A 16,686-nucleotide genomic window follows, 5' to 3' on the forward strand; every position below is an offset into this window, starting at 1 on the left:
TAACTGATCATTAATTTACCAAAGTGTGATGTAATTTGTGTGCATGTTTATTACATTAGTAATTTTTATCAGGCAAACACCAGTCTGATAAGTTGGAAAAATGGCAAAAGTGAGGCCCCTCCCAGATAATGTGTTCATGTCCTGCTTATAGTGAGAACCAGACCTGTGCATGACCTCCCATTCTCTTCATTAGGACCCTAACACTTAGAGGTGCAAGGACCCTAAGTGTAATTGCTTAGATCATCATTTTTCCGTTTGCTTCATCATTGGACGGACTTTTGAGGGCCTTGACAAGTTAAAAAAAAATAAATTTGCAGTTACATCAGGTCTTGTGAAAAATCTTGATTGTTTTGGGTCGCCAGCACTTCCATTCCAGACTGACTCAAAAGCACCCCCTAACAGTTTTCTACAGTAAAGCCTTCACCTTTAATTTTGGTATAGATTTCTGAAATTCTGTGAATAGATGTGGCTCGGGGAGCTCTATAAAAAAAGTAGTGGGACCATGTCTCCAACTCCAACAGTAAAGCTGCCGTTTAGAATCAACTAGCTGAAAGTGGGCCATCTTGGGACTGTTCTAGAGATCGTAACTTTTTGAACTCCTTCTTGGGATTTCATCCGATATTCTTGTCCTTTAGCGTACATCTAGACGAGACCTTGGTTGTGAAAATTTATCAGAAACCTTTTCAATTGGCAAAAGGTGTCACAACTTATTTTTTTGTAAGTCACAAACAACTTTCATATTTTTTCAAAATCAGAAAGTAGTTTGTAACTCAGCTGAAATTGGTCTAATCCAATTCAAACTTCCTGTGTTTATGGAGGGTTCATGCCTGCACACATGCTTATGGTATATTTTTTATGGGTTTTTATGAAGCACCTCCTAGTGGTGATAGGAAATGTTAAGGGTTATGATACAAGCCACTGTTCAGAAGATCAGAAGATATCCAAGTCATATTCATGTCAGAAAGGCCACAAGAAGTTGATTCAAGTCTACAAAACAAACTTTAACTTTTCATCAATCTCAGTAGGGCTAAAACCAAAAAAAGTTGCCTTTTTCACCATGAATTTTTTCACTTTTAATATTTTTTTTTATATTTTGAAAAAATTAATGTGCTTAATAATGGATCAAGCCTGAACACTTCTTTATTCAAATATTTTATATATTGCATAGGCCACCCTCTGGCAACAGGAAGTGACAGCCTCTGAATTTCACATTACATTCACATTCATATTTAAAGGTGAAAAGTCTATTTCTAAAGGCATGGCCATGGCAAATCGATTGCCATGAAACAGGAAGTAGAATTTTCTTGGCCTGATGACTCTTATGGTGCCATGAAACTTGCCACAAAAATATTCAATGGCATGCTGAGATGATTGATATTTTTATACTCTGTCTATTCAATAGTAGTATCTCAGGAGTAGCATTTGCACTGCGGTAGCATTTTTCGACAAAGCAGCTGAAATCTCCAGAACACCAGCCTGCTTTGGCATGGATTGGCCGATCGTTATGGATGGGGTTTGCCGGTCTATCCAACGGCTACTGCCATGGTAGCTATGAGCTCAGATGTAGCTGTTGGAAAGCAGCAGTTTAATCTGAAATGGACCACATTTCTTTTTCAAAACAAGAGCAAAGAGCCACACTGAGAGCTTGTCTTGGCAGAGAAGAAATTTTTGTACGTCTCCTGGCCAGCCTTGGCATTAATTTTATTCGCAGAGTGACTCTGCTATTCACAATCTACTGCAGCGGTAACCTGTCAGCTCAGGAGAAGCACATGTGCTCAACTTCATTTTGTCTTGTTGCTCTGATTGGCCCATCATGAATGTGACAGACAGAACCTTCTTCAGTCACCCTCTGAGAATTTTTTGAAAAGTCCCACCCTTTCCAAACACTTCCTATGGGAGCTTCCCCAGATGAATGTGAAATAGATGCAGTAGATAGATGAAACAGTCTATCTGCTGTGTCAGGTTAGCATAGCTGTGTAGAGGTGGTTTAAGTTGTGGATCTAAGAAAAGGAGTCTTATTTACATTAAAAATGTGTGCCCACAAAGACATTCTTCATTTTTTTTAGTTGTTTTTATCAGGCAGTAAACATGTGATGCAATCATGCAAATCAGCATTTTAACATGAACTGTGTATATGAAGTGCATGTTTTGCACTTCATATACACAGTTCATGCACTATTTTAGATGTTATGATTCTTAAGACTTCACCAGTGATGTCCCTCTTTCTTCTTCCACATGTGCAGCTCAGATCAAATTGATCTCTGGTGTAGTTATGACACTTTTTGAAAAGACAGGAGATGTTGGGAATTGCCTTTACAGCTCTGCACAACTGCGTTCACATCTCATGTTGAGCGTGCTCAGTTACACCTGCAAATGTACCAGCCCTTGAGGTAAATAGAACGGTAGATGAACTTGAGCTTGTATGACTACTCAAAGCAGTGCAGCTCACATCAACCCGGTTGCACACTCATTTACTGATGGAATCAGTGAAGAATTGCCCATCAGTTTTAGCTAATCCCATTCAAACACATCCATACACATTTACACACCACCATTGAAGCAGTGGGAGCAAAGTGGGGGTAAGTGTCTTTCTAAAAGGATAGGAGATGAGGATCCAGACCAGTTTTTTGCAGTTTTTTTCCTGTGCAGATTAGGTCCAGTGTGCTTAGCCTACCAGCCACACTAGTATTGTTCTGAGTGATTCAGTGTTTCCCACAGGATTTAAGGAGACCATGGTGAGGGACTCTGGACCTTGTAGGGGGCTCATGGGGCATGCTCCCATTTTGATATTTTGAAATTAAATGCACTATTTTTTGTGTATTTTTAGCGCAAAATAGAGGGGTTTCTTTTGAAATTTAGTTCTCTTAAAAAATCTCTTGTAGTAATTAATTCACAGGCGTACTGATTCTATTCCGATTGGCTAATTACATTTTTTAAAACACTTTTTGCCTTATCTTTAATGGATTTTTATTTGTATCTTTATAATAAAACATCCCCAGCATCAAACTGCATCATATGACCATCTCTGATTTTAACTTCAACTAATCTGCACCAGAAAATTGTCACAGCCTTTGTTTCCTGTTAACTTGTATTCTATAATTTAAGGTGGAGTTGATATTTTATGTAAGCTTGTGTAAGATAAAAATCTATTCAAATGATACATGAATTTAATTTCCATGAATTTTCTCTAGAGAGCAATAATTGGTCAGTATTTGTGACAGGAAACAATGTAAATTGAATCCTTGTTGGCTGTTTCTTTTCCCCTGCATGCATGCAGAGCCATGTGATACCATGTCTTATGGCTGAGCCCTTACTGCTCCTCGTGTCAGAGCGGTTGTATTTACAATGATGGGCAGTGTACTGAAATGGTTTGACTTGACATTTACATGTCTGTTACAATGGATGGACCTGCTGAGTTTATGTTTAAATATCTCACTTGTGGCCCGTGGCTGTGATTAGTGATCAAATAAGCTGTTAGAGATAGTATTTCTTCCTACAGTGTTATCAGAGATCACAAATAATAGAAGTGCTACAAAAGCTAAGTTAATTCAGTGACAGATACATTTGATTTCTGACAAGTTATTCACAGTAGAAGTGTTTCTGTCAGTGTGGGTTATATTTTCATCCAGTGGTTATAAACCATGGATAATAAGTAAAAGAAGACAAGCCCAAACTTTACAGTTGGCCAAAGCACACAGACGTGTAAATGACATAACAGCTGCTGAGAAATCAGTCTCTGACATGGACACGCTGGTGAATACCAAACAGTATCAGGGGAAGACCAGCAAGCAGAATTGTAAATGTTTAAATTTTAATTTTGGCAAGCCCAAAATAAAGTGCCAAAGCCCTTTATCCTTCTGTAAATCATCTATATTGTTATTGGGAGTTGTGTGCATAGGAGTCAAGCTAGCAAGAGTGTTAGATGGCCTCTTTGCTACTCCTGCAGGATAAATTTTGTTGTTGATTTTCCAAACAGTTTTGCAAACTTTTTGCATAAAACTTCATAGACTGTAATAGGGATTAAGGCTGGGAAATTAATTGCAAATGAGATTAAGCCCCAATACGGCATGCAGCAATTTACAAATTGCAGTTGTTGCAATATTGCTTTAACTTGTCTTATGTCAATATTAGGGCTGGACAATTAATCGCAAATGAGATTAAATAGCAATATGGCATGCTGCAATTTAAAAAGCGCAGAAGTTGTAATATTTCTTTAACTTGAAATATGTCAAATAGCAGTCTAATGCACTCATTTTTGCAGCAGCATAGATTTATGCACACATTATACAAACATTCAAGTGTCAAATTTTTAAAAATCAATTACAAAAATCCTCCTTTTCGTGTTTTATGTATGTTTTGTTTTAGTCAAAATCAGTGGCATAAACATGATAATCCCCTTCAATTAAGCAACTAGTATCAAATTTGCAGTATGAGCAAAAATAACAAATTTCAATATAATTTTTAACCACCTCCCCCACCCCAGCTGCCTCCTTTATAGCGTACAGCTTGTTGCACCTTCATATTTAGATCCATGCTACTATGGATTAATTGCTTCTGAAATGTATTGTTTTATATACACATTGTCATTTATGTATCCATCTATATGGTGGTTTCTAGCCATGCGCTCCTTGGAAAGTCAAAGCATGCTGCTTTAACTCTGGGACCATCTTTTGAGGAGAGCTTTCTCTGACAAGTAAACTGTTGATCCATTTTGCAATAAAATGTAAAAATGTATGATGAGTGTTCCTGACTGAATGTAGGTTATGATATACAATGATTTGTTTCTTGAATTTGTTAAAAACTGCATAAGGTGGGTAACCTAATAATCGCATATTACATCACAATTGCAATATATGGAAAACCAATCAAAATTAGATTATTTTTGCAAATCGCTCAGCCCTAGTCAAAATACCGGTTTATAGGGGTGTGAATATCTCCTTCTCAAGACGATTTGATTCAAATCTCGATTCTCAGACTACGATTCGATTCACTGACGATTCATTAAAATACAGAACGATTTGGTCTGATTTGATCCAGTACAATGTGATTATAGAATCAAAATAACTTTTGATTTAACAAAAATTAGCAAGAAAGGGGAAAACAAGATAATTTAATAATAATCTAAGTTTTAACATTGTAACATTCTTGTAACATGTTGTAACATTCTGAAATTATGTTTTAGAAAGTTTTCATCACACCCAGGTGTCTTACTTTGACATTGAATTGGGAGATAAATATTAAAATGAGTTTTGACTGGTACATGTTTGTCCTTCTGTACTTGTAACTTCCTCAGCATTATTAATCCCAATAACAGTACAAACTAAATATCAAATTTTCCCAAGAAGCACAAATTAAAACGAATTTAAAATCACAAGGAGATTTGGATAGACAGAGTTCTGTGTGTCTGCTAGTACGGGAGAACAAGGGGTTAAAATAATATTGAAAACAGTCAAATTAAAACATTTTCTATACATTTTTTCCTTTCATAATTCCTTTTAATGTGAGAATCCAGTCTACATGTCGCAAAAACATGGTTATTTCCTTTCTCTTGGTATCTGACCGTTCTTGATTGTTTTCATTCTTGAATTACTTCACTGGAGAACAGCTGATCTCCAGCTCAGTGAAGTCCTCTCTGTTTAATATCATATCAGTGAGCTCAGATGTATTGATTATGTCACCAAATCAATCACTCCCAACGACACGTTCAGGCCCACAGTCCTGTCAGGCTCTGTCTGAACTGTAATGGGACCCCCACCATGTGTTGCCCCTAAATGTGTTTAATGGCAATGTTTCTCTGCCACAAATTTATCCGTAGCTTCCTTTTGTATTTTTTTTTTTTTTTGCCCAAATGCTTCTAAGATACTCAATATTGACTATAACCTCCATTTAATGGTGTCTTCATTTTTCTTGTACCTTATTTAGCAGAATGCTGCTAGACATGTTTCTACATATGTACAGTTCCAGTGTTTCATGATAGGTTGAGTTCATTTCCTTAGGTTCAGCTCAGTTTTTTCCTCTTGCTAGTGAATTGCATACAAATGTGTTCAGCTGGACTGTAAATGCTCTAAACCAGGGGGTTCAAAGTTGCTGTTAAGCAGACCTGGGTCTGTCTCCTCACACTTTCACCTCTTCACCCCCAGACACGTAAACATCCGTGCTGGAGGAAGTCGTGGTCAAACTTGGTCATATGATTGATTTGCATTACTTTTCTCTATTTCTTTGAGATTTGAAATGTAAATAGCTCAAAAGAAGTGACTGGCTTATATCATCTATGCCCATAATTGCCTTATTCTTATGCTAACCTCTGTCTAAGTTTCTGCACACAATTGATGCTGGTTTGGGGCTGAATGCAGAAGAAAGGGTTTTCACATCACTGTTGCTTCACATCAGAGGCCCTGCTGAGGTGCAGGTGGTGTTGTAGGACTGTAGGATCACATTCTGCCTGACAGCAGCAGCTTCTCCCATCATTACCAAACACATTCCTTTAGCAGCAGGGTGGAGTAATTTGTAATTTTTTTCTGTCTTCACTTTGCATAATGGCATTTGATATGATGCTTCCGTTGCCTTTGGTATTTACAGAATTCCACGTCTCAAGGGATTTTCACTGTGACTACAACTCCTCTATTTCACTGATTAGATTAATAAATAAGCCATCAGCCTGTATACAATGCCCATAAAATGTATTCACCCCCTTAGATGTTCTACCTTTTTATTGATTTTATAAGTCAGTCGTGGTCAATATTGGCTTTTTTGACAAAAAAGAAAGGACAAAAACCCTCTTTAATGTCAGAGTGAAAACAGATTTCTACAAATGAATGTCAGTTAGATAAAAATATGTTATGTGAACTCAGTGAGTGCATAAATATTCACCCACTTCAAATCACTATACAGTAGATGTATCTTTGGCTGCAATCACAACACTGTCTGTGTGGATAGGTCCTGCTTACCCTCTACCTTTACAAGCCTTCCAGGGCTGGCTGCTGAGAAGCATCCCCACAGCATGGTGCTGCCACCACTGTGCTTCACAGTGGGGGTGGTGTGTTTGGTGTTTGGTGTCCGACAAACATAATGTCTTGTCTGATGGCTGAAAAGCACCATTTTGGTCTCATCAGACTGAAGAACTTTCTCCCACTTGACCATGGAGTCTCCCACATACTTTTTGGTGAACTCTAGTTGAGATGAAATGAGTTTTCTTCAACAGTGACTTTCTCTTTGCCACTCTACCATAAAGTTTTGACTGGTGAAGAACCTGACTAACAGTTGTTGTATGCAGAGTCTCTCTCAACTCATCTCAGCTGCTGAAGCTTGTAACTCCTTCAGAGTAGTCATAGGTATCTTGGTGGTCTCTCTCACTGGTCTCCTTTTTGCATGGTCACTCAGTTTGTGAGAGATTTACATATGTGCCATATTCCTTCCATTTGTTGATGATGGATTTAACTGAACTCCGGGGGTGGGGGGGGTGGGGGGTGGGGGGGGGGGGGGGGGTTAGAGCCTTTTTGTATCCATGTACTGACCTATACGTTTCTATAACCATTTTTTTTTTCGAAGTTGCTTTGGGTGTACCTTTGTCTTTATGGTGTAATGGTAGCCAGGAATATTGATTAACTAGTGACTGGACCTTCCAGACACAGGCATCTTTGTACTACAATCACTTGAGACACATTCACTGCACTCAGGTGATCCCATTTCACTAAATGTAAGACTGCTTGCATCATTTGGATGGACCTCTGTTGAATTAGGTCAGTCACTTTAAAGTGGGTGAATATTTATGCAATCATTACATGTTTTTGTTGAATTAACGTTGATTTGTAGAAATCTGTTTTCACTTTGACATTAGAGTTTTTTTGTAATTTTTTTTGTCAGAAAACCAAATTATATTGACCATGATTGATTTATAAATTCAGTAAAAGCGTAAAACATCCAAGAGGATGAAAACTTTTTATAGGCACTGTATCACTGTTACAGGTCATCCTTAATGTTGGTTAAATATTATCCTGCCCTTGGGGGGTCTTGTTTCAACAAAACCAGTCCCAGACCCAGTATGAGTTTGACACCCCTGGTCATCTGCTGATCTCTTCTCCCAGGATAGTGGTTATTCTAATAGATATTTTATACTAATAGATACAGTCATGGACGGAAGTATTGGCACCCCTGGAATTTTTCCAGAACATACACCATTTCTCCCAGAAACTGTTATAATAACAAATTTACAATTTTTGGTATACATGTTTATTTCCTTTATGTGCATTGGAACAACACAAAAAAGCAGAAGAAAAAAGCCAAATTGACATAATTTTACACAAAACTCAAAAAATGTGCAGGACAAAATTATTGGCACTCTTTTAAAACTGTAGGTAAATCATTTTATTTCAAGCATGTGATGCTCATGTGCCTGTGTGTCACACCAAGCATGGAGAAGAGAAACAAGAGCTCAGAATTGTCTGAGGACTTAACAAGGAGACCGAGGAGAACCTCACTGCTGACAAAGAGACATAAAAAAGCCAGACTGTAGTTTGCAAAAATGTACCTGAGTAAGCCTCAATCCTTCTGGGAGAACATTTTGTGGACAGATGAGACTAAGGTAGAGCTTTTTGGAAAAGCACGTCATCCTACTGTTTACAGAAAACGAAATGAGGCCTACAAAGAAAAGAACGCAGTACCTACAGTCAAACATGGTGGAGGTTCACAGATGTTTTAGGGTTGTTTTGCTGCCTCTGGCACTGGGTGCCTTGACTGTGTGCAAGGCATCATTAAATCTGGAGACTATCAAAAGATTTTGGGCTGCACTGTAGGGCCTAGTGTCAGAAAGCTGGGTCTGCGTCAGAGGTCATGGGTGTTCCAGCAGGACAATGACCCCAAACATACCTCAAAAAACACCAAGAAATGGTTGGAGACAAAGCGCTGGAGAGTTCTTCAGTGGCCAGCAATGAGTCCAGATCTAAATCCCATTGAACACCTATGGAGAGATCTCAGAATTGCTGTTGTAAGAAGGCACCCTTCAAATCTGAGAGACCTGGAGCAGTTAGCAAAAGAAGAGTGGTCCAGATTTCTAGTTGAAAAGGTGTAAGAAGCTTGTTGATGGTTATAGGAAGCGGTTAGTTTCAGTTGTTTTTTCCCAAGGGTGTGCATCCAAATATTAAGTTGAGGGGGCCAACCATTTTGTCCTGCCCATTTTTTGAGTTTCGTGTAAAATTATGTCAATTTTGGCTTTTTTCTTCTGCTTTTTTGTGTTGTTCCAATGCACATGAATGAAATAAACATGTGCATACCAAAAACATTTGAAATTGCAACAGTTTCTGGGAGAAATACTTTCTGGAAAAATTCCAGGAGTGCCAATACTTTCGTCCATGACTGTATGTGATACCATGCTCACTAGCTGTAAGCTAGATTTTTCTTATCTTCATTTTATCTTAAGTCTTCATTGCTTGATTGATAAATGAACAGGGTTACTGCTTTGTTAGATGTGATCGTTTGTGTTTTAAAAAAAGTAAAGACAGAACAAACTTCTGACCTAGCTGTCAAGCTTGAAAAGGTTCTGCATTTACGGATCATCAGAGCAATCTGAAGTGGTCTTCATGAGTCATTGAGCCACAGTGTGTTTAACCCTCGTCTGTGGAGCTGCATCTTTGAATTCCATGTCTCTTTTATTATGCTGATTTTGTCACATAGTGGATATAATGCTGCCTTGGATTACCTTTGCCCAGCTGGAATGATGTAATATAGTCATGTAAATTGTGGCGGTGTTGGGTGGGGGTTGAGTTCATTAGACTTTAATAGGTGGGCCAGTCTTTATTAAGAAGTCAGTGTCAGGAAGCATGTAACTTCAAAGGTTTTTATTCCGTGTTCAAGAAGAAAGATCTCTGAGCTCCCTCCTTTTTGTTGTTGTTTTTGATTTTAATTACACAAAAGTATTTATCTTTGGTCTCAACACCTGGTCGTCACATTTTGCATCTTTTCCTGTAGCTGTTCATACTGGAGCCTTCCATAAGTGTGACAAGGCTTTTAAGTAAACAGACCCTGAATCTGGAAGCCCTTGCTAATAGAGGCTTTACCTAATCTGTTCTTAAAGCTCGTACCTCAGCTTACAGCTCTCTTTGTGGCTGTGCCTTGTGGGCCTGGGAGCACTTAATGTTTATTTATATCACACTGGTCTCTGCATGACAGCATGTCCTTCGAACAGGCTTGTGAAGTTGTAATTCTTCTCTCTTTTGCAATTTGTTGCTAATCAGCCCAACTTTTCTACATTTGCACCACCAGGTCTAACACTGCAAGCCTGCCGTGGCTTTGCTTTATAGTACCAGCAACTGATCCAACAAGTGTGCCTCAAGTATTCCTTTGTTAAGCTATTGAAACATCAGTGGATCCACTTCTATACTTGAAGATATTCTCTTCAAGTGAAGTCTTAAATGAAGTCCTGAGTTTGAGATCCTTTGCCCCCTCACCCAGATATCAGACTAATAAAAGCCAGTACCCCTCCTCCTCTTCCTGTCCAGACTCATTCAGTGTTTGGCCAAAAGATTCTGACACCCCAAATCAGTTATGTCTTCCTGTGCCAAGTTTGACAGTAATGGATATCAGATTCATGTACGCACAGATCCATTAAATCTGTTCTGCAGAAAGGTTCTCTCTGGCTTTCACACATTTTTTTCCACTTTAGTCTTTGTTTAGTTACATATAAGTAAAAGTGTAGAATCTGGTCGGGGTAGGGAATTAGTTTGGGAAGTCTTTTGGGTTGTAGTTTGACCAGTCAGATTGGCTAGCTTTGTGGAAAGCTAAAACAACAATTAAATTCAAGACAGTTTACTTTATTTATCCTTTAGGAACTTGGTTTGTATAAACGCATTAGCATGTTCAACAAAACATGTTTGGATTGAGACTAAAATTAGGTGGAATGCTAACACACCTTGATGACATAATCATGTGATGATTGTTTAGGTATTTATCACATAGTTTTCTGCATGCAGGTACAGCCAGCATTTCATTGTAGACCAGAAACTTTAATTTGAGCATCAAATCTGTATGACATTCTGTCACAAAGGCCAATCAGTGTTGAGATTTCCAGACTTTATGGGATACATTAGAAAAGATCAGACAACTATTAAAACAACAAGATAAAGGTTTTTCTTCTCCTCATGAGGGTAGACCTAGGCCCTCATAATTCCCTTGGAGCATTTGTGTGTGCATGCCACACCACCAGTGATGAAAGACTTACTTGTAACTATGCTGCATTCAGTTTATGCAGTATTGCATTTGTTGTATTTCTTACCTTTTAATGAGAGCTTTACTCTCTTTTCTTCACAAGCCTTGGAAGTGAGAGGACCTGGATAACACTGATGTAAAGCCTTAAACAAATTCAGGTTATCTGGCAACTGTCTTCTCCTAGTTTTGTGAAGTGACGTGTCTTCTGCCAGTCCTCTGGCAATAACTTTCACAGTGGTTGGGTAAAATCCCTGAATAAGGTAAAATTTTGACTTTCAGAAAAGCCACTTCTGTGTACACACTCAGACTACAGAGAAGGGGAGACTTCAGAAGAGCTGGCTGATGATAATAGAGCAACACTGATCCTAAAGGTACACATAACAGAGTCAGGGGAGCAGTTCTTCAACCCACACCCTAAACTGCCAGGCTTTAAGTGAACGTCTCCCAAAGCTGCTTATTATACACATAGAGTTGGGAAACTAAACATGTTAAAATAAATTCCTGTTTTTACACTCTGTTTCCCTGTCCCACATCTGGATCATATTTCTCAGAAGACAAATTTGATATATAATGTTTTGGTAACGCTTTATTTTAGCTCTAATTACCTAGTAATTTTATTGTAATAAGTGGGAATTGTCTAGTGATTCTCAAGAATTAGGTGTAATTACTTTGTAATAAATTGGCAAGTTTTACAAAGTAGTAACTTGTAAATGTTCATCAAGTATTTGCCTTGTAATAATGTATTAATCTTGATTATTTATACATTATTAAATCCTTGTAGAACTGCAGCAACTCTCTGGGAATTAGGTGGTATTTTACCTTAACCCCAACACCTAGCCATATGAATCACTTGAAAATTATTAAAGAAGGACTCACTTTGATATAGTGGGCCAAAATAAAGAAAATAGCAACCTAGGAATTATCAAGCAACATACATAGATCATCTTATTTCTAAGATATAACTTGGTAAAACAGTACTTAATTACCAGAAAATTGCTGCAGTTTTATGGGAGTTGGTGGTTAGGGGTTAGGGGGATAGGCTAAAATACCACCTAATTACCAGAGAATTGCCACAGTATTACAACAGTTAGAGTTGAGGCTCTAATGGAGGGCAGCAGCATCACTTCAGTTCAAACAGCCTGCATCTTTGTGTCGAGTTTAAGATGTTTCCAAGTTATTTACAGCGTAACCACTATGAAACAGTGCTGTATTGCTCCTCTGTCTGCTGCTGCTGTCAGCCAGACGGACTCTCCACCGTTTCATTCTCATACACACAGCCCTACTTATTTGTTGAGAGAAATAGTTGTTCGGTCGCTCTGATAAGATTTTAAATCTGAGCTGAAAATGTGCCATAAAGCTTCCTGTGTCATAAGCATTTTTTAGATAACCTCAAAACTGTGACTTTGAGGGAAAATTGTTGGCATATTGTGTGGCAGTGTTTAACTGTGTCAGGATTCTGGTGAATCAATCCCATTGGGCTCTTAGCTCTTTTATTTTTTGTCAATCTCAATACTATTACTTTTGCCTCTCAGTAATGTTTAACATTACAGCTTCTAACGATCACGATGGAGATGAAACATCCATGGGGGACACGAATAAGGAAAAAATCATAATCACAATTAGTTAGATTGAAATCACATTCATTGAAACAGGATTACTGATTTATAATCTTCATCTGTGCATACAATTCAAACAAGAAGCCCTAAGGAAATCATGTTGCCTTGAGAGGCTTAGAATAAGTAAAAAATTGCCCTAGAGACAAATTCAGAATAAAAGCAGTGTTTGAAAAAGTCAGTATTCTTATCGTTAAAAAGAGATGGTACTTTTACTTAGAAATTTAATGTGGAAGTATACCTAGCATTCTTTTTAAGGTAAGTATTGACTGCAGGATATACACTTGGCAGTTGCCTTTGAGTTTTAGTTTATTAAAAGCATTTCAACCAGTAAATACAATTAAAAAGTATAGATGTATTTTAATACATGATAAAAGCCATGTGGATTTTTCTGACTTTGGAAAGATTAGTCTCTATTAGAATAATAATAAATCATACTCCATCCCTAGTTTAAGTTAGTTATGTTTTTTATGATATTATTTTGTTGGTGTGTTATTTCCGACATAGCTGACATGATTCGAATTAAATCAATACAAATTTCATTTGTTATGAACAAAGCCAAGCTGATTCAATCTGAGATTCAGAACATCCTGCTCCACATTTCTTTTGGAGGTTGTATCCAGGGGTGGAAAGTAACTAATTGTAATTACATTTACTCAAATACTGTGATTGAGTACTAGTACTTTTTCAGTGCTTCTAAGATTCACTACTCTTACTTTTACTTGAGCCTATTTTGGGGAGAGTATTGTACTTCCGCACATTTGAAAAAGCATCAAGTACTGAGTAAAAAAATAAACACTAGAAGCCAGAACAAGGAGGTCAAAGCCTCATGCCAACTACAAGAAATTGGACATTAGTTTGACTTTCACAACACATGATGGTCAGTAGCACATTGTGAGAGAACCATTCCCCATTTCATCCCCAAATAGCAGTCACACATTAGATTAAGTCACAGCTTACACTAAACAACCAGGTTGGAGAACCATTTTCTCATGTAGTTATTGCACATTATGGAAGATCATACTTCACTGTGAAAGCCCCTTGGGTATTAAAAGTAACTACTCAGTGCCTTGAGTAAACTTTAAATGACCTTGTTACTTTTACTAGAGTAGAATTATAGAACAATACTTTTACTTCCACTTAAAGTCCCTGTAAAATATTTTTTTTAAAAGTTTGCTATAGGTTTGTTGTATGACAGGCCACTGTGTTATGAACCTCCCTGGTCAAATTTCAGTCATGAAAAACATCTCTATGTCTATAAAATTAAGCTTCAAAATCATGAAAAATGAGGCAGTAAAAGCTGCTCCAGGATGGTGTGGCTGTGTCTATTGAATCAGCTGAAGCCACACCCACTCATGAGAAATACAAATATCTAAAAAAAAATGCTTCTGATCAGAGCTCAGCTGCCTGGCTCTATGCCAAAGCAGAGAGTTAGAAGTTTGGGATTAAATCTACTGTTTTCTGGCACAAATCTCTCCATTATGATACTTTTAATGATCCATAGGCCACTGTGGCTGATAGATTTGGGAAATTTATCTCACAATGAACAAAAACATAGCATTTAGCTGGCTGTTACCTTCAGTAAAGGCAGTGACATGGACTAAAAACAGCCTGTACTGAGATGAACTGCCCGGTAATTTTCTATCATTGTAGTGTTAGGGAGGCGGGGTCCTTTCCCCATCAGGACCAGTGATGCCATGGGCTCTTAATATTAATCCTTCACATGTTAATATTACTGTCTAAATAAAAAATTCATTCACACATAGATCTCAGTGTTTTCACATGTTTACAGCAGCCTTATTCCAACAGATCTAGTGTTAAGACACAAAGTCTGGATTTCACTTTACAGGGTCTTTGAGAACATTTTATCCTAAGTTACTGTACTTTTACTTGAGTGCAATAGTCCTGTACTTTTTCTACCTCTGGTTATAAATCATGTATTTGAGTGTTGTTTTTTTTTTAATTCTGGCAATGATGAGCTTCATTTCTTTGTCTCATAATCACACCATTAATTTGGACAGCTGTATGTGTGATGATCACCCCTCCAAGCTAACAAAACACTTCTCATGCTTCAGTTTTGTAGTGATCTGTTTTTGTTTTCTCTTCAACAGCTGTGCCATACCCTCCGCAACATAAGCTGACTATGAAAGAGCTGTATGAGGATGGAAAGCCTAACGCTGAGCTGCTTCGCAACCATCTTGTTAAAGAAGGCAGAGTGGAGGAAGAAGTTGCTTTAAAGATCATCAATGATGGGGCCAACATTCTCCGCCAAGAGAAGTGCATGCTGGAAGTGGAGGCCCCTATAACAGGTAGGCTTGCTGTTGAAATGGGTCATGGTTTTTGATTACTTTTAAAAAGTATTCAAGGGACCTTTATCTCACTGTAATCTGTTTTATCTGACTGTATATGAACACAATATGGCAGTCTTTATGTTGGAAATCTGTCCATCCATCTGTTAACCATGTTGTCCATGATAACCTCACCCCCTAAAACAAGCTGTTGATGTAAAACCCGTGAGTAAAGGTGACAGAAGACAGATGTTTTTTGCCACTGTAATTTTAGTTCATGAGAGCAGATAAAGTTATTTATATAAATCACTATTACTGCTACTATGTAAAGTTCTCTGTACGTCTTAGCGTGCACTTATGCAAGTGCAGGAGCATACTCAGTAGCAGCTTATTCAGTCAACAAAGTAAGCATGGCTAATAAGAAGAGATTGAAGGTATGGCTCTACTTTTCAAAATTCAGATTACATTGCAATATTTGTGATATGAAGTGCAAAGCTTGCCACGGCAATACTAATTTGCAGTGTGATGAGTCAAAATAGCGACCACTGCTTCTTTCTCTCTTGCTCACTTAACCACCTCCCTTTCTCTCTCACCGAAACCTCACTTTAAACACCGTGATTTGTATTATGTGGATATCAACCTTGGAAATGTACCAGATGAAGGCATAAGTTTATTCTCTCAGCCACCTAACAGACTGAATAAAAGTTGCTCTCTGTCTCCAACTTGGCACGGGTGGTGCTGAAAGATGCCAAAGCTGCAGAAATAAAGCCCCTTATAACAGTGTATCTAAATAATTAGAATATCATATAACAATTCCTTTTTTTCCCTGTGATTTACTTCAGAAAGTAACATTTCCATATATTTTCGATTCATCTCATACAAAGTGATACATTTCAAGACTTTTGTTTTAATCCTCATGTTTAGGGCTTATAGCTCACAAAAATCAAAAATCCACTATCCCTGTCTTGGCAGCTGCCCACAGTGAAGCCAAAACTACCAGAAACTGGTTTGCTCACTATTGTGGTACTGTGCTTGAGTGGCCAGCCAACTAGCCTTACCTGAACCCTGAAGGTTCAGGTCAGACCAGGAACTGCCAAAAGGAAGATGAGAGACATCAGACTCAATAAAGAACAGCTGAAGACTGCTATCAGAGCAAGCTGGGCTTCATTGGACTCCAGTAGTGACACAGACTGATTGGCTCCATGCCATGTCACACATGTAGATGCAGTAGTTTGTGTAAAGGAACTCCAACCAATTACTGAATGCATAAATGAGCATAATATTCCAGAAGGCTTTTTGGATTCTTGTTTTATGTTATTCAGACATTTTGAGCTTGCAGATTTTTTATTCTGTGCTGCGAGTACATTGGGTATATTGGTGGACCTCAGGTAGACCGTATGGCAGTGTGCTAGTGAACAAGCTGCTAACTAGCTAACAGGCTACGAGGAGTCATACATTTTTCTGTTGGATATGAAATACTGTCAGGTTAATCACTTTGATATGGTATATTGTAAGATTTATCAGTCGATATTAAGTGCTGTCAGATCATGTATGCAGTTTTAAATATATATTTATATGTTAAATAA

General features: G+C 37.9%; 1 protein-coding gene across 3 annotated transcripts in view; it reads left to right on the forward strand.

The window, feature by feature from the left end:
- Window positions 1-16,686, forward strand: part of ppp3cca (protein phosphatase 3, catalytic subunit, gamma isozyme, a) — a 55,590-nt gene that overhangs the window by 4,407 nt on the left and 34,497 nt on the right. For all 3 annotated transcript variants that reach the window (XM_041787173.1, XM_041787172.1, XM_041787174.1), the window contains one exon: window positions 14,924-15,121. In XM_041787173.1, coding sequence (XP_041643107.1) covers window positions 14,924-15,121 — 198 coding nt within the window. The remainder of the gene's footprint in view (window positions 1-14,923; window positions 15,122-16,686) is intronic.

The sequence above is a fragment of the Cheilinus undulatus genome, linkage group 5 (genome assembly GCF_018320785.1).
Source record: "Cheilinus undulatus linkage group 5, ASM1832078v1, whole genome shotgun sequence".
In the NCBI taxonomy this organism is placed as follows: Eukaryota; Metazoa; Chordata; class Actinopteri; order Labriformes; family Labridae; genus Cheilinus; species Cheilinus undulatus.